This window comes from Maylandia zebra, linkage group LG22, assembly GCF_041146795.1.
Source record: "Maylandia zebra isolate NMK-2024a linkage group LG22, Mzebra_GT3a, whole genome shotgun sequence".
Lineage (NCBI taxonomy): Eukaryota > Metazoa > Chordata > Actinopteri > Cichliformes > Cichlidae > Maylandia > Maylandia zebra.
Genome location: NC_135187.1, coordinates 6,978,984 through 7,002,334, shown reverse-complemented (window position 1 = coordinate 7,002,334; position 23,351 = coordinate 6,978,984). Strand labels below are relative to the sequence as shown.

General features: G+C 39.9%; 1 protein-coding gene across 3 annotated transcripts in view; it reads right to left on the bottom strand.

The window, feature by feature from the left end:
• The window catches only part of pvrl2l (PVR cell adhesion molecule related 2 like), a 324,556-nt gene that overhangs the window by 184,533 nt on the left and 116,672 nt on the right, over positions 1 to 23,351 (bottom strand). For all 3 annotated transcript variants that reach the window (XM_004572648.6, XM_076878934.1, XM_004572649.6), the window contains exons 2-3: positions 15,498 to 15,610; positions 10,066 to 10,309 (exon numbers count right to left, since the gene is read on the bottom strand). In XM_004572648.6, the coding sequence (XP_004572705.1) occupies positions 10,066 to 10,309; positions 15,498 to 15,610 (357 nt within the window). The remainder of the gene's footprint in view (positions 1 to 10,065; positions 10,310 to 15,497; positions 15,611 to 23,351) is intronic.

Genomic DNA, 23,351 nt, shown 5'->3' with positions numbered 1-23,351 from the left:
CCATGCTACTATGCAGATTGGTACTTGTTTCAAGCGTAGATAGCTCAATTATCTGGAGTTTTTTTTATGGTAGACAGACAGACACTCATTTAGATTCTTCTTCTTATATTTCTCTACTCTTATTAATAATAATAATAATAATAATAATAATGGACTGGATTTATATAGCGCTTTTCAAGGCACCCAAAGCGCTTTACAATGCCACTATTCATTCACTCTCGCATTCACACACTATTATGACACTTTGTAGTCTTAATCATCATACAGATGAGTCTGTTAGCTTTGACAGGTTTATTTTAATTGACTTCAAATTTAATAACAAGAAAATCTAACGTAAGCCAAAATTAGCATCACATATTACATACTTGCACATTTTTTTCTGAAACCTGAAAATCATATAGAAGAAGAAACAAAAGGAAGGGAAAACGAGCAGAGATAAAGTGAGACAAGAGAGGTGAGGGAGAAACTGGAGGAAACAGAAGCCAACAGAGGAAAGAGACAGAAAGAGACTGACCGGGCAGAGAGTAAAGCAGGATGGCAGAAAGGGGTTCGGATTGATCTAGCAGTTTAGACGAGTCAGGAGTATCCGTCCCTGATGTGTTTCGTGACACTGCATTCAATTGAGCCTGTTGCTACTCCTCACATCAGTCTGAGGCGAGTACAGAGCAATTAGAAGGCAAGCGGGAAGCCATGCTAACAGAGTTAACAAACGCTGCAGCCCCAACACCCATCCTTATCACAGACCTCCGAACACGTCACCACCCCCCGGCGGTAATATCAAAAGGCTGAATGTCGGAAATTGACAGGGAGAAAGGAAAAATGCATTAAAATAATGTTTCCAAACACAGTTAACTGCATGAGGTGTTTGGTTTATAAAACCAAGCACTTAGAAAGAAATGTGTTCAAAAGGTGAACGCATCATACTCCCCACATGCTTCATTTTAAGTGTTCCAATTGCATTTTAATTCGTGTTTTGACCAAAGACTTTGGTAATCATAACAAAAGCATTGCAGTTAAAAACTTTTCTAAACTCTCCCAAAGCAGCAAATTTATTTGCCCTCTAGAAACAATTAGATTTCAGAGCAACACATTTTCAGAAGAGACCATTTTCTCGCCTTCCTTTATATAAAGATTTGTTGTGAAGCCGTCACTGTACCGATAGAGATTCTCATCACTGTTCGGCAGGGATGACACCTACCCTAACTTGAACCCATGACTTCTCTAAGATTGTCTCTTCACAGAAGAAGGCCTCTCACTGGAAGGTTGCCAGACTGAATCATAAACACGATGGGGCTATCTGCCAAACGCAAAGATTTGAGAGTGTGAAGCCAACTGTTGCTGAATTAAGGTGGCATTCGGGTAAGACAGCTGACATCTGTCATAGTGGCAGAGCTTGTGTTGAAACCAACCAAGCACCAGAAAGCAAATTAGTGAAGCCAAGTACTGACCTATATTACTGCTTATATTTGGAGATTGAAGATTCCACCATAGAAACATACGTATGGAACCATAACAGTTTGATTATGAGAGTAATATTCAAATTGTGTAGATCAGATTAGAAGTGGTTTTATGTACATAGTTTATACTTCATACATCTTTGAAACCACGATGGTTATGGAACCTGTCCTAATCTAATTCTCTAAAAACTTTCAGAAGTTCACATATGAAAATTACTATATCCAATCTTCATATTTTACAACAGCAGACAGCACTATGTACCCAATGTGTCAGTCACACCACAGTAAAAGCAGGACAACATCCTCTATAAGAGTAGGAAAAACAGGTGGTTGCCACATGACTGTATTGGTGATTCTTTACATTTGGCAACTGGTTGCCAATAGTTGTGGTGACCAACTCAACTAAACCTCAACCTCTGGGTGACCATTTTCAACCATAAGGCGACTGTCAGTTACCTGACAGGAGGTAACCTGCCTCCAAACAGTGACTCTCGGTAAAGTTTTGCAAAAAACCGCTGTCTAATTTATGAATGCATGAGAGATTGCCAGCACACTGCAATCAATCGGAGTCAGTGACTGAGTGCAACTTGTCTGTGATGCAACTCTTTGCAATCGGACAGTCTACTCAGCTGGCTGGCAACTTGCTGGATTCTGGTTATTTTTCAAAATAAAAGCAAGCTTGCTGAATATATAGCATTTTGCAGTTAAATAAAACACTTACCGCAACTACCACGTTATTCATAGAGGAATGTCTGAGCTTATGTTTCAGATCTACGAGGTTCTGGATGAACTCCAAATTTTAAGCAGTAAATGTGATTTTGTGCATCAGAAATTTCCGCTGATTTATCAAAGACACAACAGAACGCATATAATTGCCATGTTTGAAGCAACTATTTCAAAGGCAATGAGATGGTAATATCATTGCACATTGTTACAACAACTTTGGTTGTGCTGCAGTCTTTAGTGTGACTGTAGCATGTAGCTTGAGACTCCACACCGCGTTCGCTAGTTGATCTGACCACTTTTATGCATGTGACGCTTAACTGCAGCTTTTTAGCCTTTTAACCACTTCCAATGGAGATTTTTAATATAAGCTACTATAACAAAATAACACAGAAACAGAGCCAGGAGAACATATTGAGCAGCACTGCCTGGTGGTATCCAAGTTTCCTTTGTGTCTCCTTCTTTAAAAACAGATTTATTCAGTGCCGTGCCCTGATGAAGGGCAGACAAGTGATGTAATTTTTTATTTTCTACTCTGCTGCATAAATTAGCCGGAAATCAATAAAGGCTTCTGGAACTTGTTAAATTTTTGGAATTCATGTCTCATCGGCTGCCCAGGTTTGTAAACACCTTGCCTTGCCACACTGCTGCTGAATATTTCCAGTCAGTGTTGGGGAAAAAATTCTGTTAAGTTCTCTACCTCAGCTCAACTTTAACAATACATGAATATTCAAGCAACACAAGAATAATTTAACCTCCAATTATTCTGCTGTTTGTGATGTTTTGACAACTCATTATTGGCTGTTCTAAATGTTGACAAAATGCATTAATTTAAGCATGAGACTAATTTAGCTAATTTAAGCTTGAGAGCACTGGCTAAGTGCCATGAATGAAACAAATAAATAAATAATTTCCAGAGTCGGTATTGTTATGCAAACAGTGAAAGCAGAAAACAGCTAACTTTGACTTCTAAGCTCAGCTCACTTTTGCCTCTGAAAGCAAAATCTAAAAGCACCTTGAGGCATCACATTTCAAGACTGTGTTCGACTGCATTTAACAGCATTTTGACTGATTCATTGTTTCTCCTCGAGGCCAATTGTAAACTCAGCAGCATTTCTCCCTTTTATTTTACCCTCCCATGTCAGGTAACAACTCAGAAATAGGAGAATGGATACTGTTCCATTTCATACAATTTGTTGCTACATTGCAATATTTGTTATGGTGTATGCTGACTGACAAACTTGGCATTCAGAAGCTGCCTGTGTGCTTGTTTTATATGGGCTATATTATATAAACACATCAAAATTTCAGTTTAATTAACAGATTCTGGAAAAAAACAAATACATAAATACACTGAACATGAAATGAGCACTGTCCCTGTAGCCCAAACAGACTAAACTCTCTCTTTAACCTTTATTCATCCAGCAAAGGTTTGCTTTACTTTGTCTTTTCACCTGGGAGCTGCCCAACACTGCTGCTGGCCACCACGCAGCTGCGTGGATCTATTGAGGTCATAATACTCTACAAAAGGATGCCTGAGACAAACAAAGCTGAGGGTGACCAGGCTAATTTAGTCATTTTCTTAGTATCACTTGAAATAATAAGTCAAATACTCATTTTTGAATAAAAAAAACAAAAACTTCAGCTGAAGAAGTGCCTCACAGACATCTGATTTGCAGAGTTAAAGTAGAATAAAGCTGCAATAAATTTACAAATGAAATTGTAGCGACTGCTGGAGTTATTAAGGGCACTGTGTTTGATATTTAAAAACCAAATTGTTACATTACGAGTAATTAAGAAAATATTTTTTATGTTTCTATAGCCAGTGTTTGAAAGTTAGTTAAAGAATATTTTATTCCCGAGCAGAAAAACGTGGCTTATTCAGTGTGCCAGCTCGTATTTGTGTAGTTAGTTTAATTTTAGTGATTTGTTTAATTTGTTTATGTTTTTAGTTACCCAATAAATAAAATTACAGTTTTCAGTTTTATACATGTGTTTGACAGATTTCTAAAATATCTGTGTTTTCTTATTGTTTCTAATTATGACAGTTGGTCTAATAAGTACGTTGTTAGATTATTTCGATTTTCTTATTTAAGAAAATCTTAGTTAAAATTAGTTAGATGTGCAGTAACTACATATCTGTTTTTTTAATTAGGTCTTGCTCTATTAATATCTATATGAATATAGATATGAGTCTCTGCTCCTGGCTCTTTCTCAACTCAGCTCTCTGTTTCTTACCAGCAACTTGAAAAGGTGTTAAACAATGTAGCACTACACCTAAGTCAGAAAATGCCATGCTGCATTGGAGTAATTTGGCTATATTTGTTCAAACTAAAAAAGGTTCTGAAGAGAAAATTCATACAGGGCAGCGTAGAAGTCAGAGTATTAGACTGGAAGTATTTTATCTGCAACATTTAATAAATTATAGAAATAGATAACAAGTCTTTACAGGATTTCTGCCAGAAAACTTAAGACCAATCGATGTGAACAAACCCAGAGGACATGTACTGTGTGGCACAAACAAATACATTGGTGGTTTTATTGCTACTCTCTCTTGCTGCGAGGAGAGAAAGAAAGACGCCGAGGGAACGGTTGATGTCATTAACAAAGAATGATGAGTGGTTACCACAAAAACAAAGGAAAAGGCGGCTATGAGCTGAACAGTTAAAACTGTAGCAAGTCATGATATTTCTCTCTTTTTTATAATTCCACCAACTTTTTCAAATGTTTTTAAACAAATAGCTAACTAAGACACTGGGCTAAGCTAACTAGGATTGCTTGCATTAGCAAGTATCATAAAAACAGATAATTAAACTGGCAGGACTTTGGGCCCATTACTTGATTATATTATTAAACAGCTAATAACATGTAGATATCGTTAGCGAAAGCATGTTTCCAGTCACCAGCTCTGCCAAAAACCCAAAGCCCACAGGCAGGTTTGGTTCCTTAGGTGAGAGTATAATGCTGTGGCTGTCACAATACTTGTTTTTCAAAACAGTGATATGTAATTTAGCATATTAAAAGAAACATCGCTTTAATTAAAGATCCAAAGGAAATCAACAAAAAGTTATGTTTGCTAAACAATATTCAGTATTATAATTGAACGCCCTCATTTTGCAGCTCACAACTTAAAGACTTTGCATTTATTTAACACTGAAAATACAAAAATAAATGATATACCCAAGATCACCTAGTAGTAACTTAGCAGTACCACATTTCAATACACACAGCACTAAAATACAGTATGCACCAGCACCATGGAACAAGGAGTTTTTCAACAGATGGTATGGCCCCCACAGAAATCTGATCTCCACATCATCCATCCAGTCAATCTGGGATTACATGAAATAACAGAAGCAATTAAGTGAGCCTAAACTCACAGAAGCACTGGGGCAAGTTCTCCAAGATGTTTTGGAACAGAGTACCTGCCAAGTGCTTAAAATAAACAGAAAGTAAACTGTTGCTACAAATAAACCTTAAAAGGCATGGGTGGTTACATCATATATTATCATTGGATTTACGACTCTTGCAACTAAAGTCAACTCAAATCACTCCGATTTTACTGCTTATTTATTGCATTCGTGCAGTGTGGTGTACATGTTATGTTGACATTTTCTAGAGATTTCTAGTCTTCAGGTACTAAGTTAAGAAAAACTTAGCTAGATCCATTCATTCAGGTCACCGCTTAATCATTGCTGGCTGTTGAAAATCTGTAACTTCTGCCAATTTCACTCCATTGCTCATGGATTCAGGCCAGTGGCCCTCCAGTCTCTGGTCCATTGTTTTAACCTTTGGACCAAAACTCCCTCCTCAAAGTTTCACAGACTACTACATTTGCGTCTCACCTGCAATTGTATTTCTGTCCTACTGGCTATACTACATCTGATAAGATGCAGTATAACTGTCTACCATCCATTTCATATGGTCCCCATCCAGGACAATATGATATAATTCACTGCCAATTGAGTGATTCTTTATTCACACCACAATAAGTGGTAATAAGATTGGCTGGCTATGCCACTGCATCCAATAAGTTATAATACAATTGGCTGTCAGGATTATGTATTCACACTTAAATAAGTTGTGATATAATTGGAGTGCTGGTGGTTCTATATCAAATAAAATGTAATATGATTGGCTGGCAGTAGCTGCGGATTCAATAAGATCTAATCTGATTGGCTCATATGGATTCTATATATCCCATAAGGTAAAATATGACAGTTTTCCAGGGACTTTGAGGCACTTTGTTTTCCAAGTGCATTTTACATGGACTCTGTCCCAGAGAGCCTGGCACGCCACAGCTCCAGACAAAAGGCGAGTCAGTGAGCTTTCCAGCAGGTATTTCCCAGTCTAGCTCTGCTTTGCGCCAGCAGAAGCAGTAGTTTAGGAGGATTAGCCCACATCCATCTGCAAGTAAGCCAGAATATCTTTCCATGTTTTCTCTGCAAGACAGCCAAGTTCTGTATCTCCTCTGTTTTCTGTGAGGGAAGGTTCCAGGACGGATTTTGTATTGTTTTGCAAAGGTTTTCTCATAAAACAACTGAGTAAAATGCATAAACACATGAAAGGCAGTGTAAAACCATGAACCATTATAGCTGCTGCTTCTATAATGAGGTAGTGTAATGCAGTTTATTGTACAGTCGCCTTTTACAGCGCCTTGCATAAAGTCTGTGTGCTGTTTTAATGTTGCAGATCAGGGGCCAGCATTTGAAGCCTACACTGTGTCGCCACTCCAGTTCAGTTTCAAGAAACTCTTTGAAACAGGACTGCTAAGCACAACTAAAACTCACACTTTGCGCAAAAGAAAAGCACTCAAGATATGCTGTAGCTTAAAAGGATCAACGAGTGATGGGCAAATTTACCAGACAGACGTTTTAATTAGTAAATGTAATGTTTCAGTTCAAAGTCTGTCATCTTAGCTCATTCCCTTTTCCTGCTCCCATTATGACAGCAGTGCTAAATGTATGAGATCTTTATTGTACAAGCACTGATGTAGGCCATATTTTTATGGCACTACAAAACAATCAAGGGAACTGTTGTTATTCACATTCAGGCATGAAGCCTCCTCAGTGCCGTTAACTGAAAGAGAAAGACAGCAGCATCTGATTCCTTTGTAAGCGGAGTGCAAATGGGAGGACATGTGGGTGGATGAATAACACCAGCTGTCTACGATTACAAACAGGATGTGTCCCCTGTTAGAAGCAACTAAACTTCCACTCACTTTCAGAAATCAAGACGCTGAGGTAACGCGAGCATTCCTTCAGGTTTCACATTCTTGGCTGTAAGTGGTTGCGCAGGTGGTGCAAAGCAAACCTTTTTTGGGGGATATCTTGGCAAAATAACACGATTAAAGGTGTGTTTTATTAGCGGTTTTCTGCTTCTGCTTTTTGTCCACCCATGAATGTGCAGACAAATATAACTAACTTACTTTGATATGAGGAAAAGTAAAGAATGTGATGATTCTCACAGAAGCTGTGGATTTACACAAATTCTGCTGATTTCAAGGCTGATTAAACGTTGAGCTGCAGTGGACACTGACGTTATGAAGTGCTGTGAAGAGAGTTAAAGTCACGCTGATCTAAAAACTATGGTAATCACACATGCATATGCATAGGCCATATTTGACTGTCAGAACAAGGGCCATGTTTTAACATGCACCGTGACAATAGGGTTAGTACCTTAACTATGTCAACGAGGGATGTGTCATCATCGCTGCTGCAACTCGTACCGCTGATCTAAGTCTGTCCTCTGAATCTGAATCTCCATTTCCCTGTAAAATCTCATGCTAACCAAAGACAGTTTTTTGTTTTGTTTTTTTAATTTTCCTTTTCCATTCATCTGATCCAAACACGAAGGAAAATTAAACTTAGCGCTGAATTGAACAATTAAACTGCTTTTTGCATTTTCAATGGTGTTAAGAGTTTGATAGCAGAGGATGCTGATGTTGTGTTTATGCACAGAATCAGAGTCTGTTGATAAGTTATCAGGGCAGAGCATGTTTTGAACTTGTTTCATGCTGAAATACTAATCGTCCAGACAAAGTTGAGTAAGCAAGCCAACAAAAGCACCAAGCAACAAAAGCAACAGCTGAACATCTCATGTCCACACACAGCCCCATAACAAACACAAACAGCTGTACAGAGCAGACCCTTTGCAGGATTTCTCTGCTGTATCTGCTCTCAGTATCTGCGTCACCATCACAAAGTTCCTTTTGCATACACTCTGTAACACTTTGTCATTTTTCTTGCTCACAAGCAAAGTTCTAAACCAGTTGGACTGGATTCTAAACCAGTTAAGATGTTTCACAAGGGACATGCAGACTTTCTGCTTCAATTTGAGGCGCTGATAAGGAGAATTGCATGAAGTGCTAAGAGTAGTGAAATTAAATAAATTTTTTATACAAAGGCTGCCATTTTCAGAGACTCAAAAGTAATTGGATAAACTAAGGTGATTCAAAAGATAATAATACTTTCAACAGAAACCTTTTAGTGCTTTACCATCAGTTTGAAAGCATGCGGTTTTTGCTATCTCTCTGATCGAGGTTTTGCAGCTTACACTGACATCTCTTAAAACCTAATGTTGTAGATTCCAGTGAAAAAATACCAAATACAAGTTCAAAGCTTGAAATAAACTCCAGATCTTTTCTCTGTTCAGTTCCTACCTGGCCATGAACCTGCTTATCAGTTACTCTGAATACCTGAGTATCAGGGAAAAATATATAAAAATTGCTTTAATTCCTATACAATGGTTGAATGCCTTGAATTAAAGCTGAAAGTGTGCAATGTCATTTTCATTGTTTGATTTAATAGCCAGTGTGACGGTGTAGACACAGAGGCAAAATTACATAAAGCTGTATCATTGTTAAACTACTTAAAAATATAGCATATGTACAAGAAAAAATTCAGTATAAAAGTGAACAAAAAAACTGACTTATTATGAACTAAACTGTGATTTTCAACGAGAAATTAAAAAAGAACTATACTCTCAGCATATGTCTCTAAATGCCCCGAGGTAGGAACAGTGATCTTGGCACAGCATATCAACCCCACCACAGTCCCATATCGCGCACAGCTTTGGCACATATGCCTCCATATTAGAAAGTTTACACAAGAAGAGACTGAAACTGGCTAATTACAGCTTAACAATCATGTAATAATAACATTACACATGTTTTTAAGTAATTAAACCTGGCATTAACAATCAAAAATCAAAGTAATCTTGTCCATTTCTTGAGAAAAGTCCAGATCATCAGAAGTATGAATATAAAAATCAACTACTTGTTTTCTCAATTTACGTAACAAAATAACAACATATCAGCAATGCTTCAAACTTACTACAAAACTTTGTTTAAATAAATACAAGCACAACATGAAAAGTACTGCACATACTCAAGTCTCAAACTGAGCCTTAGAATAAACAACTCATTTATTGGATCTTGCAGACTTCGTACTGATCAACTCTCATCAACCACTTCTCAGAAATTAACAGTGTTTGTACACATAAAGGCCATTATCTGTAGAGCCACAGAATCTTTTTTGGCGGTCACTCTTGTTTTTCAGTCCATGTGTAACCAGCATCTACCCCTGAGAATACTCGTCAGCTGCTTTAAACTGCTTCTTCTTAGACTCTGGATCCAGTGGGAACTTGTTTTTTTCAGAAAGCTGTGATAAGCAGATGGCTGGGAAGGCACTTGTCAAGGCTGATGTAGCAGAACATCTTTTGAAAGCTTGTTTTATGCGCAGCTCTCCTTTGCAGAAAAGTGTAAATAGTGCTGACCTTAATGCGCTTTAACCCTTCGTATTTAGCTGTGTCTGAAACGTATAAATGCCTGCAGCTTTTATCAGAGGGAGAAAACGATTTTATGCAATCTTGTGTGGACACTTACAAAGCATGATGAGGGTGGTTGTCCCTTGTTCATTTCCAGTAGGATAGGTGGCGTACTCGCAGGTATAGCGACCGGCATCGGACATTCTCAGGTTAGAAATCCTGATGGATGGGTTCTCCAGACTGTTGTGAAGGAACACAACGCGGTCCTTGAAGGCCACATTAGGGAAACTCTGTCCATACACCGGGTGGTACACAGCAATGTTGTCCCTGTGCCCGTCAGAGGGTTCCCATATCCAGGACACCTGATAAGAATCAAGAATTTATAAACGGCAGCGGTTACAGTTTGCCCGATTATTCTTTTCATTGCTTTTATTTTTATGGTACACAACTATAGCTCATTAAAGAAGATAAATTCGTGCAGCAGACTAACTTTTGACTCACATCATCCTAACAAGGTTCTTAAGCAGTCAGCAGCTCTTTCAATCATCTAATGAGGAGGTCTTTAAATACTGACACTGGAGGGCTGTAACCAGGAGATTAATAATGTTGCCACGGATTAACGTATGCCGTAGTGTTCTACATGTGCAGTAAATTGTCCCCATTATAGTTAGCCAAATTGAATACTAGAAGTTCCTTTTGTTCCTACAGTAACTGATTACTTTGAAGCTGGGATACCAGTAATCATTTTTAAAGAATCGTCTTTTGTGTTATTTTAATAGAATTTATTGCACTTAATTAGATTCACACCGAATCTAAAATTATGTTCATCGGGTCTTTGGCAGACTAAGAAAAGTCTATTATAAACTGTAGCATTTTGGGTTTTAAGAGTTTTAAAACAGCCTCACTGAGCTGTGTTTGCAGCCACAGGTCCAACTGTTGACCATGTCGGTAAGTAGTGAAAAAAAAATCAGCAGTTCAGACAACAATTACCAACTTCCTGTTGTTCGGCGTCTTCCCTTAATACACTGACAGTTTGTTTGTAAACCAGAAGGCATGCATGAATATTTATGGATGCCAACATTTTTGACATTTCTCTGAATACATATTGCAAACTGCTGTCCCTGTAACATGAAATCATTTGGCTTATAGCAGCAAAACGTTGAGTACAATTAAAGTTGTCTGAGTGAGAAGCCGAGAATCTGCTGCAAGATTAAATTAAATGTCTGTTAGACTTGCAGGCGCTCGCTCAAAGACCCCGCTGCTTTTTTTAAACAAACACAATTTTTTTTTAAAAAAGGATCATCTTAGAGATTTCTAATATGCGAAAGATATCGATATCTGGCCTGTGAGAGACACTTCCACGAGGGAGAACGCTGTGATGGTAAACCAAATTGATTTTATTTTTCTCTGCAATTTTCAAAGTGACAGCCAATAACAAACTGCTCGCTAAACTGGTACACCAGGGAGCAAAGGGAATAAAGTTCATCAATACACATTTAGCAAACATCTATTAAATGTATGACATGTAGGATGGAAGGAAGAGAGCAAGCAGAGGAGGTTGAAGGTTGTGAAAAGGATGATGGATTGTAACCCAGATGTCATTGCAAATTAGAGGATGATTCTCTGCTGATTGAAGAGAAAATATCACAGAGGGCATTTTAGCCCGTCTGCATTTTTAGATTTTACTTGTGAACAAATTACCTATTGATTTCATACACAACTCAGACAGATCACACAGAATCAAATTGAACTCGTAAACAGCTCGTAGCACTTTGCTTATTCTGCTCGGCGTTGAAAATGACATCTGAACCGTTCAGGTGGCGTCAGATACGAGCTCAACTGGGACTTGATGAGATAAATTGACATCCAAATAGTCAGCTGAGCTAATTTTACGCCGTGTGTCCTCGAGCAGTTCTCTTCTGTAGACCAAGTTGGAATTAAACGAGCTAAAATTACGACAGAAAAAAAGCAAAGAGCTAACACCGCCCAGTAATCGTAAGTTACTTATCGCTGATTAGTTAAAGTCCCACATCACGCTTCTGATTGTTGCTGACAAACTGCAGGAGTTTGTTGCAGGGAAGTAACTGCATAATAGAAAGAGACAGCATTGTTCGAGCTGAGATTGCTGGTAATTTATTTACAATCTCATGCTGAGTAGACACAGTGGTCGAGGATGTGTTCAAAGATAGACTGCTAGCAGGGAAAACAGACACTGTTAACTTTCCATCAGCTCCAAAGTATCAGTTTTAACATGTTGAATCTTTTTCAGCTCACATGTATGTCAGTAACCTTGCCTGTTTTCTGTGGAGTGGCAAACTGGCGGCTTAGTGTTTGTTGGAACTTGAATAGCTGCTTCCATCTTTCTGAGATGGATGCAAACTGCCAAAATATCATTTAAAAATGTACATTTCTAGTTTAAATGTGAATTCTAATTGGAAAAAAACTTACATATGTGGTGAATTAATTGTTTCTACATGAGGATCATTTCATTTTTGAAAGGCTGAAAGTAACGGTGCTCTTTGTTGCCAACTGCATCCAATAATAAAACCTCTAAAAGCCTAATCAGCAGACCAACTCCACACAGAGTTTGGCTTATGTGTGCATCTATGTATGCATTTGTTTTTATCAGTAACAGTGTCTATAAATGTTGTTACATTTAAGTGAAATCTAACCCACACAGCTCATTTGCAGACCTTGTCCCAAGTTTGGTTTAAACTAACAGCACAAAACAAACAGTAAAGTAGAACCAGTAATAGAAACAACAATGACTAAAAGAATATAGATTTTAAAAAAACCTGTTTGTGTCTGTGTGCGTCAGATCAGGAACTAGGTAACATTTGAATTTCTCTCTTAAGCTCCAACCTTTCATTCTCGACACAACAACAACAACTATTTTTGTGTTTACAAATAAGAGCAACGCAGTGAGTGTCTTTAACAAGAGAGTTTCTAAAAATGTGCACCGTTTTCTTATTTCAAGTACAGAAAATCCCAGTCTGTGCTCTGCAATGCTATGCCAAACATTTTTGTAAGGTTAATTTTTGGGGAATTTTGTGCCTTTGTTGGAGGGATAGTGTGTCAGACAAGGTGATGGGGAGAAAAAGAGGCGGGGATGACATCTAGAAATCATTATGCCTTTAATAAATGGGCCAATCAGCCATCGATGAGGTCTGAATTGACTGCCTAGTGCATAGACGCTGTGAGGTCTTTCCCCTTTCTGGCAACCATAATCTCACAGGCCTTCATGCGGGAGCCAAACATCAGCTCCCTCATCAAGAAAGCACAGCAGAGGAAGTACTTCCTGCAGCAGAAACTCAACCAGCTGAGTTCATTGATGGTGTACTTCTGCTCCTCCATCACCATCTGGTACGCTGCTGTCACTGCCAAGGACAAAGGCTGACTGCAGCGTGTCATCAGTTTTGGTGAGAAGGTGATTGGCTGCAATCTGCCTTCTCTACAAGACCTGTATGCCTGCAGGACACCGAGTCGAGCATGAAAGATTGTTGCTGACCCCTCGCACCCCACATATAAACTTTTGGAGTCACTCCCCTCTGGCAGGAGGCTGAGGTCCATTATTGTGGTCCATGAGGAATATAAACCTCATAGCACAAGAATGGTTTCTTCATATCTGCAGCTGGAAAACTTGACAAAGCTTTGATCCCCTCCTCTCTGTCGCGTTGATGATTTTTATTTGTTCAATTAGCAAACCATTACTCAGGCTGCTGAAAATGTACATATTCGACTACTGCGGACTTTTATATTATATATTCTGATTCTGTGTCAACAAAGCTTCAAGCAGCTAAAAAAAGATGATGTTTCACATGTTTAGCTTTCAGCGGTTTGTGCAGGGCTTTGTTACAACACTGATTACAGTTTGTTTGCAAGTACCACAACAGAACAACAGCAGCTTTAGTGGATGTATAAGTAGCAGGCTCACTGTACATCTTCATTCCTGCACTTGTTTTTATTTCTCCATGTCTGCCAAGCATAAAATCATATGGAGATGGATGGAAGCCTTATCAATTTATTCATGCTTTACAACATGCACGCAGCAATAAATAATAAGACATCTTAGGATGTACAGTGGGATCCAAAACATTCTTCTATTTTGCATTAGCTCCCAATTTATCTCAAGAATATTCATGCCAAATGATAAAACCAGCTTTGAGTGAATCTCTACAAAATTTACATAAATTTTAGATTATATCTGTATTTGCTTTGCCCCCCTTTTGACAGCACTTCTCGAGCCGCATCGGCTCCACAGTTTTATGCAAAATCTGATAACCCACATTATCTCAGCTTGATCTGACGTTCGTTCGAATGGTTCTCATGGTGTCAGGAATGTTTGGCTCTCTCAGTCTTCAAATGAGATTAAAAAGATTCAGTGGAGCTGAGGACTCCTTGGTCTTTGGTCTTAAGTGCTTGCGAACCTTTGATGTGTGTTTGGGTCATTATTCTGCTGCAGTGTGAATCCATTTCCAAGATGTGAGGATGGAGTATCGAGAAGTGCAACTTCTTCTCGGTAAGAGCGCTTTGTATCCGGAGCAAGTGCCCGATCACAGCACTTCACAGCAAATCACCAGTAACACCAGGTGGGAGCTTGGTCTCTGCATCCAAGCGATCCAGCTGCTTGACAGCCCGGATATCATTAATCAACATGAAACCTAACTTTTAAATCACAGCGTGTCGCGTTTAGGGACATTTTGTGTGTCAGGGCATTTCCAGCTTTTCACATCTCGTTTCATGTCACGCTGTCAACATCACAAAAATGTTCGGTTCCCTTACCGCCACTGATTCTCTAAATGATACCAAAATTATACTGTGGCAGTGTTGTACACACTAAGGCACTGGTTTTCAGTCGCAAGGTAGCAGTAGTGGGATTCCCAACCCAGATCCACCTGTATAATGTCGTTTCAACCCTTTATTCCCACCACCTTGTTGCACTCACACTACACTATCGCTCTTTTTTCCTCTTCGCCTCCTCACAACCCTCTCTTTTTGCCATAAATCTAAGACTTGGATATGTCAGTACAAATGTTTTTCTTTCTCATCATCCTCTTTGAAATGCTGTTATGGCTTTGGCCTTGTTTCCTCTCCTGAGATGTGGTTTAGATATTGCCTCTCATCCTCTGAGACCACTGCTAGACAGCCTTAAGCTCAAGAAGCCCCTTCCTCTTTAAAAGGTTGTTTAGAATAACAATTTGACATCAGATGCCATGTGGCAATTACCCTTACTTATGTTCTCTTAGAAACTATTTCCTCCTTTTATCGTCTCTCTTGTTTTGCCACCTGAGTCTTCCTACCGGAGACAGTCTAGATAACTTTTTGTATCTATTTATTTTTAAACTGTTCAGTTTCTTGGAAACTTTTACCATGAGTTTCCTTATTGGCATGTCTTTATGTTACCGGTCGAATGAACAGATCATGGAGGAGAGACTGGCCATTTGACCCCTAAATAAGCGTGTCCATTAGGCTACAGTGCACGCCTTACTTTTAAGCTCTGAATCTCAGCACTTCTGGAATTATTAACAATGTTGTCTTTCATCTGCTAACCTGTGTGAGCTTGGTCAGACCGCCTCCATCGTTAAATTGGCAGCTGAGCTCAACAGACTCTGTGGGATACGCCTCCAGCTCCTCCGCAACTTGCACTTTTGGAGCCCCAATTTCTGAAAGCAGAAGAAAGAGAAAGGAGAAGAGAGATTATGCAATCATTCATATCATCATATTTCTTTGTAATAAATTTAAAAGAGGAAGTTGAACAAACAGGGACTAAAAGAGGTAAGAATCTGAGAGGAAAGCATTTTCAGTGGGCTTTTAATTAAATGCACTTGCTGTGACTGATATTTTCCCCTCCCACGTTTTGTTTGCCATGATTGTGAAGGATCAACCTCCTTCATTCATTATAGATAATTTAGAGAACTATACTCAAAACAGAGCGAGAAAGAGGATTAAACGAACAGGAGACCATGAGAGAAAAGAGACAAGCTCCTTAAAGAGAAAGAAATAAAAATTCAGAATCATTAGTCTTTGGTAAAAAAGCCTCAGGCAGAGGCTTCCTTCACCTGGGTCCTCCTCATTACAGTAAAGCTTGTCTACCAGGAGACATCGCTAGGGGGCGAGCCTCTAGGAACACGGTTGGTTACTTTGCCTTTCATCTGTTTGCAATTCAAAGGAAGGCACCTGTAACTTTTCCTTTCAAGCTGAAGTGAAAAGTGTTGAGGGAGCAGAGAAGGTCAACAAGGCCAGCACAGGTTTAATGAGAACAAGCCTATAGAGCCGCCCTCTGCGATCAAACTTAAACAGAGATCAAACACATATGCTAACAGCCAAGCAATGCCTCAACACTGTGTGCCACCTGTTGACCCGCAGGCTGTGTCAGAACACAGAGTTTAAACTGGACAAGAGGAATTAGTTTTTTAACATTCATCCGTCATTCTGTAATTGACTGACTCAGCTCTATGCAGCTGCCAGACCTCCTTTCAAACCTATACTTTATCCCTTTTTATCAATTTGTAACAAAATGTCACTGTGCTGCTGTGATACGCTATTTTCTTGCCAACAAGAATTGGTGTTCCTACCCATGTATCAGGTTTCTTTGTTCAAATACTCTCCACAGGAGAGCCGGACGTCCACTGAATTTCAGATTGATCTGCCAAACAGAACTGATGTTGCAGAAAATGCATTTCAGGCTTGCAACAGAAGTGCAGGAAACCCTGAGCTAGACACATTCTGCAAAACAGCAGGTTTAAAAAAGTGCTCCTCAGAACATTGCTTTAAACTGCATGTAGACTCTTTGTTGTGTTGTTTTCCCCCTAGTGAGAAAATATTCACTTGCTGTATAAATTTCTTAAAATTGAAGGACTTTAATGAACTTGTAATTCTTGTAGCCAACAGAGGGAGAAAGACAGAAAATGGCTTAACCAGAATAAGAAAGAAAAATGAAAAGACAAAGGATCAGAGAACTTGTAATCCTTTCTTAATACAATCTGGGCCAAATCCAGCAGCTCAAAATGTTTGGCAACATCCATAAACAATCATATGAGACTGGGAGTGACATTTTAAGCGTGTCCAAATGTTCATGCTTTGCAGTCAAAATGTTGTTTTTCACAGTGAGCCATCAAACACTCATTTGGAGTAACTTAATGAAGCTTTTCTCTTTCTTTTTCTTGTTTTTTACTTGACCTGCTGCTTTCACTCATTCAAGCTCCAGATCCCCTGCTGACCCGGGATCAAATCCTACCAAGGCCTTTCTTGTCTACCTCCCCTTAGTCTCTGCCCTCTCAGCCAGCTTCTGTGCCTGTAAAGATAAAATTCTTGTGGGGAGCCGGCCTCTTACTCTCACCACAAGAAAAAGGGGATAAGCACTCACTAACCGCTAGCTATAACCGCTAGCTAGCCTCGGGTGTGTTTGGAAAAAGCCTCTTAGTGTGTGAGGGATTGATTAGGACAATATGTTACATTCTGCACCATGGAGGTGAATGGGCTGGCCGGGATTTAGCCCGAAAATCAGCTGTAAAACGCAGTCACACTAACAAAAGAAGTGTGAAGGTTGTGTGCTGCAGGAGGTCTTGGGTTGTTTTGGATTTACAGCATGCGCGCATCCGCGTGTCCAACCATGTGTGCGGGAGTGGATTTTGTGTGTGAAGTCATATGCATGCTTTACAGCGCAGGACTGATGTGTGCATGTGTGATCGTTGTACGTCAGAGTGTGCGCATAAATCACAGCATCTCACTGTAATGTGAGTGCAGATAAGACTGACTGAGTCACTGAAGCACACTTTTTACCCCAAGGGAGACAACGGGCTGTCAAACCATTTATCCATTCCTACTGTGGGTCCAACACACTCACACACACAGACACACACACATATAGACATGCAAATAAAATAAATTAAGTTTTTACACAACCCGACAACAACGAAAACAGAGTTTGAATCTGTTTTCCCCATTTGCTTCTCTTTCGATGTCATTTTTGTTCACATTTGCTTTTTTCTTTTCTCATAAACAAAAACGCGGATTAATTTCACTTAATTAAACACATCAACACACAACTCCCACTATTCATAAAGAAACCAAAATGCAGAAATACACAGACACACCAGATGGTCTCACCAAAGCCATGAACCACATAAATGTTTGGGTTATTCATAGTGGTCAATGAAATCTCTTCTGTGACGCACGGGGAAAAATATAATAAACAGAAACAGGGAGAAAAGAGAGGAAGAGGGGATGATGGTGAAGGAAAATGAGGTGTATTGAGGTTAAAAGAGCTAAACAGTGAAAGAAAACGATGTCAGGAAGAATATGAAAGGAGCTTTGAGAAGGATGGTAGAAACATTTATTTAGGGGAATAAATATTACGGAATAAACGAGGAAAAGCGACTAAAGGAATGTCTGAAGCTGAGAGAGGTGGAGGAGTAGACTGGAGGAGGAAATAAAGAAAACCGGAGAGAGGGGAAGTTTTAAAAATGGTCAAAAAGCGACACGAGGAGAAAAAGCTAAATCCTTGAAAAGTAAAATAAGGGAGCAGAGAGCATGAGATGACACCACAGATGATTCATTTTCTCAGAGTCAGATGGAGACCGAACCTACTGGCTCCCTGAGATGAGACGAGTGAGAGGGTGAGAAAGTTTTCATTCTGACCGTACATACAGACCAGCGTGATCTCAGCTGCAGCAAAGTTGCAGCTTGTTTTGAGGTTAACCATCCAAGCTGATACTTCTTTGCTGCAGTGTATAGGCTATGTGTGCAAATATAATACATCGTGTGGAAAAATATCATCTAAGCTACAGAAGACTTGCATGAAAAAAAAATGAAAGCTCACAAAAGTTGTTGTCAAACATGAAATCAGTCTCAAAAGATTTAAAAAAAAGTGGGTAAATTATGTTAAGAAAACACTAAATACTGGTTCTATCAGTTCTATCAGCAGGATTATGGTATCTCTGGAAATGTAGTGATAGCAAAAGAAACCGAGACGTGACTATCAAACACTAGGTGAGAGTGAAAGGTAAAAAATAGTTCCACAGCAGCTTCCTGGTTCATGGTAAGTAGTAAGGTAGACAACACTGTGATATGTACTGAGAGTGCAGAGAGGTGGAGGTGTGCTCTGGAGTGAAGAGGAATGAAAGTCAGCAGAAGCAAGACAGAATAGGGGAGATGGGTAACAGCGACCTGTGGTCAACCATCATAAGCAAACGGACGGCACACAGGAGAGGACGGCAGAGGCAGGGGGGGAGTGGGTGGACATTAGTGTCAGGGGTGGGACAGCAGCAAGGATAGCAGAAAGAGAGGAAGGGGAGGTTTCCAAAATGAGGCCTGCTATGATATGTGGTTTGGAAACACTGGCACTAAAAAAAGAGAGGAGGTGGAGCTGGAGGTGGCCCAGTTGAAGATGTTAAGTTATTTGTGAGTCTGTTTGTTTGAGCACGTTTGCATGAATGGCTTGGAGACAAAGTTAGAGAGGCGAGGCTGAGATGGCTTGGACATGTGCAGAGAAGTGTCTAACAAGTCTCAGCGGATACACTGGACAAAGAATGTTGAATATGCAGCTGAAAGACAAGAGGAGAAGGGAAAGACCTCAGAGGTTTATGGAAACAGTGAAGGAATACATGCAGAAAGCTGGGGTGATAAAGGCGGAGGCGGATGATCTAATGTTTTGACTCCTAAAGGAAGAAACCCAAATGAAAAAGAAGAAGAAAAAGTAATAAAAAGGTGTAATTGCATACTTGGATATTGGGTGAAGGCTTTAACTCCCCAAAAAAGAAGAAAAAAAGTCAAAATTCTACTTGAGTTGTTTTCTGTTATTTGCTTTTAGTAGTTCTGGTGCATAGAGACATTGCAATCAGTAACTGCCTTTATTGAATAGTTGTAATTAACATGTTGAATGCAAGTACTGCAGATGGGAAATGTGGGGAATGAGAGCAGGGGAGTGCCATGCAGCAAATGTCAGGCCCATCGGGACATGAAGTAGGTTCTCAGCTGCCGAGGGCGTTTTGGGCCATGCCACACTCACCCCAACTTCTAGGCCACTGCATCTCCAACAGTCTTTAAATCTTTAAAGATGCAGATGGGTGAGGCTCAAAAGACCTCAGCTAATAGCCAAGAAAGAGAAGTTTTGATTTTTAAAAAAAAATCAAATAGAATTTTTATTAAATAAAAGCAATCTGAAAAGATCAGGAGCCTGCTCTTCTATCGCCTAAAACTGGGGAAAGCTCTCAATGAACAGTCCAAGTATGTATATATTTTATTTTTCTTCAGCTTTATTGAAACAAACTTTAAAGGTTGCTAAAGTAAGTTGCTTACAGAAAACACTCAGCCCTGTGAAATCAAGTGTCATCATTGCTTATGCCTAATTGTATTGTTTTCTGGAAGCATAACGTACAAATGTTTGTCCCGCTATCAAGGAAATTGGTGTCAGTGCACCACAATAATTCTTATCTTTTTAATCCTCTCCAGCTTGCAACCCCAGTGATCCCACAGTTTGTAGCTTATTCCTACTGGAAGTCACTGTGGATTGGAGCAACAGCTAAACACAAACAGAAAGTCAAAAAGGGAAGGTGTAGGTGAACAGCCACATTCTGCGTCTCTCTCAAAGCACCAGGGAGATGAATCACAGTTAATTGACATTTAGAGGCTTGTGGCATTTGCCTGTTTATGTGGAGATTCCCCATGTAGACAGGCATGCAGGAAGAACGTGAGGAATATGCTGATGGGGTGCTCAGTCATCCACATTAACATCCAAATCACATGCTTATAGAAGGCAATGAACCACAGCTGTTTTGTTTTGGAGTTTTCTGTCAGCCTGTCATGATGTCAGCTATGTCAGCTTTTATCTGGTTGATTGCCAGCAGCTGTCAGCTGATAAAAGTGAAAGAATGGATGCATTTGAAAAGCTCAGGCTTCTGCATGGAGAATGACTTTAAACATATCAGCGGTACATTATGAATCCATAGCTGTATTTTTCCCTTTGTGACTAAATCACAAATTGTTGGCAGCAGGGGATATATTTATGGCTGACCAAGGTAACAATCAGTAGAGGTTATTTTCCTCCCAAGCTGTACCATTTGCTGTAATTTTGCAGAAAATCCAGATTACTACTTTTACCAAGCAAAAACCTTGAGGGATGAAAAATGAAGCAAATGCCAAAAAGTGCATTTTCATTCATGGCTGCTTCTAAAGGAGGTAAATCCCTATAGAAGCAGCTTTACAGACGAAATAATCACATTGACACCTTTGTGTAAAAGGACAGCTTTGGTCCCAGGAGCCAATTTAACCCTTTATACCAAGAAGGCTTTAAAATTATTTTTAGGTCACGGCTCCTTAGACTGAGAGGCTGATGGTGATTGAGGCAGATATAGCCTCTAGCTGTTTGTTACGTTTCACCTAATTCGAGTCACTTTGCATTTTTAAAGGAATTATGTGTCTAATAATGTGGCTCACTGTGTGATTAATAATAGTAGCAGCACGTGCTTCAGTTTTGTGAGAGAAATTCTAGTATTTTATGTTTCTTTATATGTTACTTGGCACTAATTAACAGGTGTCCATGTGTCGTGTGTGGAATCAGTCTATGGATGGAACCTGCAAACTAATCTTAGCATTAGCTGATAACAACACTTAACCCTCTCCTCCTGATACCAAGAAATCAACACGGTGGTGTCCAAAATGCTACAGTTTATATTTAAACTTTGAGTTTGAAAACCAGTGGGTGGTGTTAAAGTAGCTACATCCATCTTTTATTTACAGCAGGGGTGTCCAACACCGCAAGGGCCGGTGTCCTGCAGGTTTTAGATGTGTCCTTGATCCAACACAGCTGATTCAAATGGCTAAATTACCTCCTCAACATGTCTTGAAGTTCTCCAGAGGCCTGGTAATGAACTAATCGTTTGATTCAGGTGTGCTGACCCAGGGTGATATCTTAAACCTGCAGGACACCGACCCTCGAGGCCTGGAGTTGCCCAACCCTGATTTTCAGTGTATGATTTACAAATGTTTTTTGTGTCCCCCTGCTTATTTCTCACTGTTATAGTTTAAAACAACTGAGTATTTTCACTTTCAGTTCTCTTATTAGTGTTTTATACTCTGTTTTCATTTTTTATGGCCTGTTTCTCTGCGATCAAAGGACTAAGAAGAAAGGCCTCTATCCAAACTGAATAAAACTGACTAGAAGTACCTTTCACTTTTTCATAGACTCCATACTTCAAACTTTAGCTGAAGACTTCTTTCCCCCACTGAGTAGTTCAGAAACAAAAGTAGCACTTTACCTAACAAGGCACTAATTTATAGACTTCCGTCCATAACAGGTCTGGAGTCTTGAAATAAGTATTCTTCTACATCGCTGATTCATATAATATAAAATTGCCTGTTTCGTTTCTGTTTCTTTTCTGTGCTCATTCACGAGCCAAACAACATCTGTCTTGGCAGAGCCCCCAGGTACGTGGTGTTAAATGCGCGATCACTTCGCTTAATCATATCTCTATCCTCCAGCTTTTGTCACTCGGGTATGAATGTAGGTGGAGGTGCAACATACCTTCTTTGTCGAGAGACAGCTGTCGAAAGCGTTGAGCGATCAAGCATAAACTGAGCTGTAGGCTGCCAATATCGTCACAAATATACTGTAACTGTGCTGCTAACGAGAGATGGAAAATGAAAGATTCATGCAATGAAGGTTTAATCACAGTTTCCTCACTCAGCATTGCTCATGGCATTATTGGAATTTTATATAAGAGCTTCGGTTACAATGGAAAATACATTTTTAGACGAAGGAGGAGTAAGAGGCGAACGATGGAGAGGAAGGCAGCAGTGACAAGGTGAGCCAGTACACCTATGTGAGACACCAAAGATGGGCTTTAGACTAATGAAGGTGAGTTTAGTTATAAATCTGAGGCCATGGTCCTCATCTTGAAAAGGGTGGAGTGCCCACTCTGGGTCAGGGACGAGTTCCTGCCCTTGTGGAGGAGTTTAAGTATCACAGCGTATTGTTTAAGATGTCGGGAAAAGGGAGCAGGAGATCGAGAGACGGATTGGTGGGGTGGCCGCAGTGATGCGATGCTGTACCAGTCTGTTGTGGTGAAGACATTATTTCCCGGTCGATCTACGCCCCTACCCTCAACAATGGTCACAAGCTCTGGGTAGTGACGGAAAGAATGAGATCGCGGATACAAGCAGCGGAAATGAGCTTCCTCCAAAGGGTGGCTGGCCTCTCCCTTAGAGCTAGGGTGAGAAGTTCGGGCGTTCGGGAGGGGCTCAGAGTAGAGCCGCTGCTCCTCCACGTCGAAAGGAGCCAGTTGAGGCAGTTCGGGCATCTGACAAGGATGCCTCCTGGGTGAGGTGTTCTGGGCATGTCCCATGGGGAGAAGGCCCCGGGTTAGACCCAGGACATGCTGGAGAGATTAGATCTCTCGGCTGGCC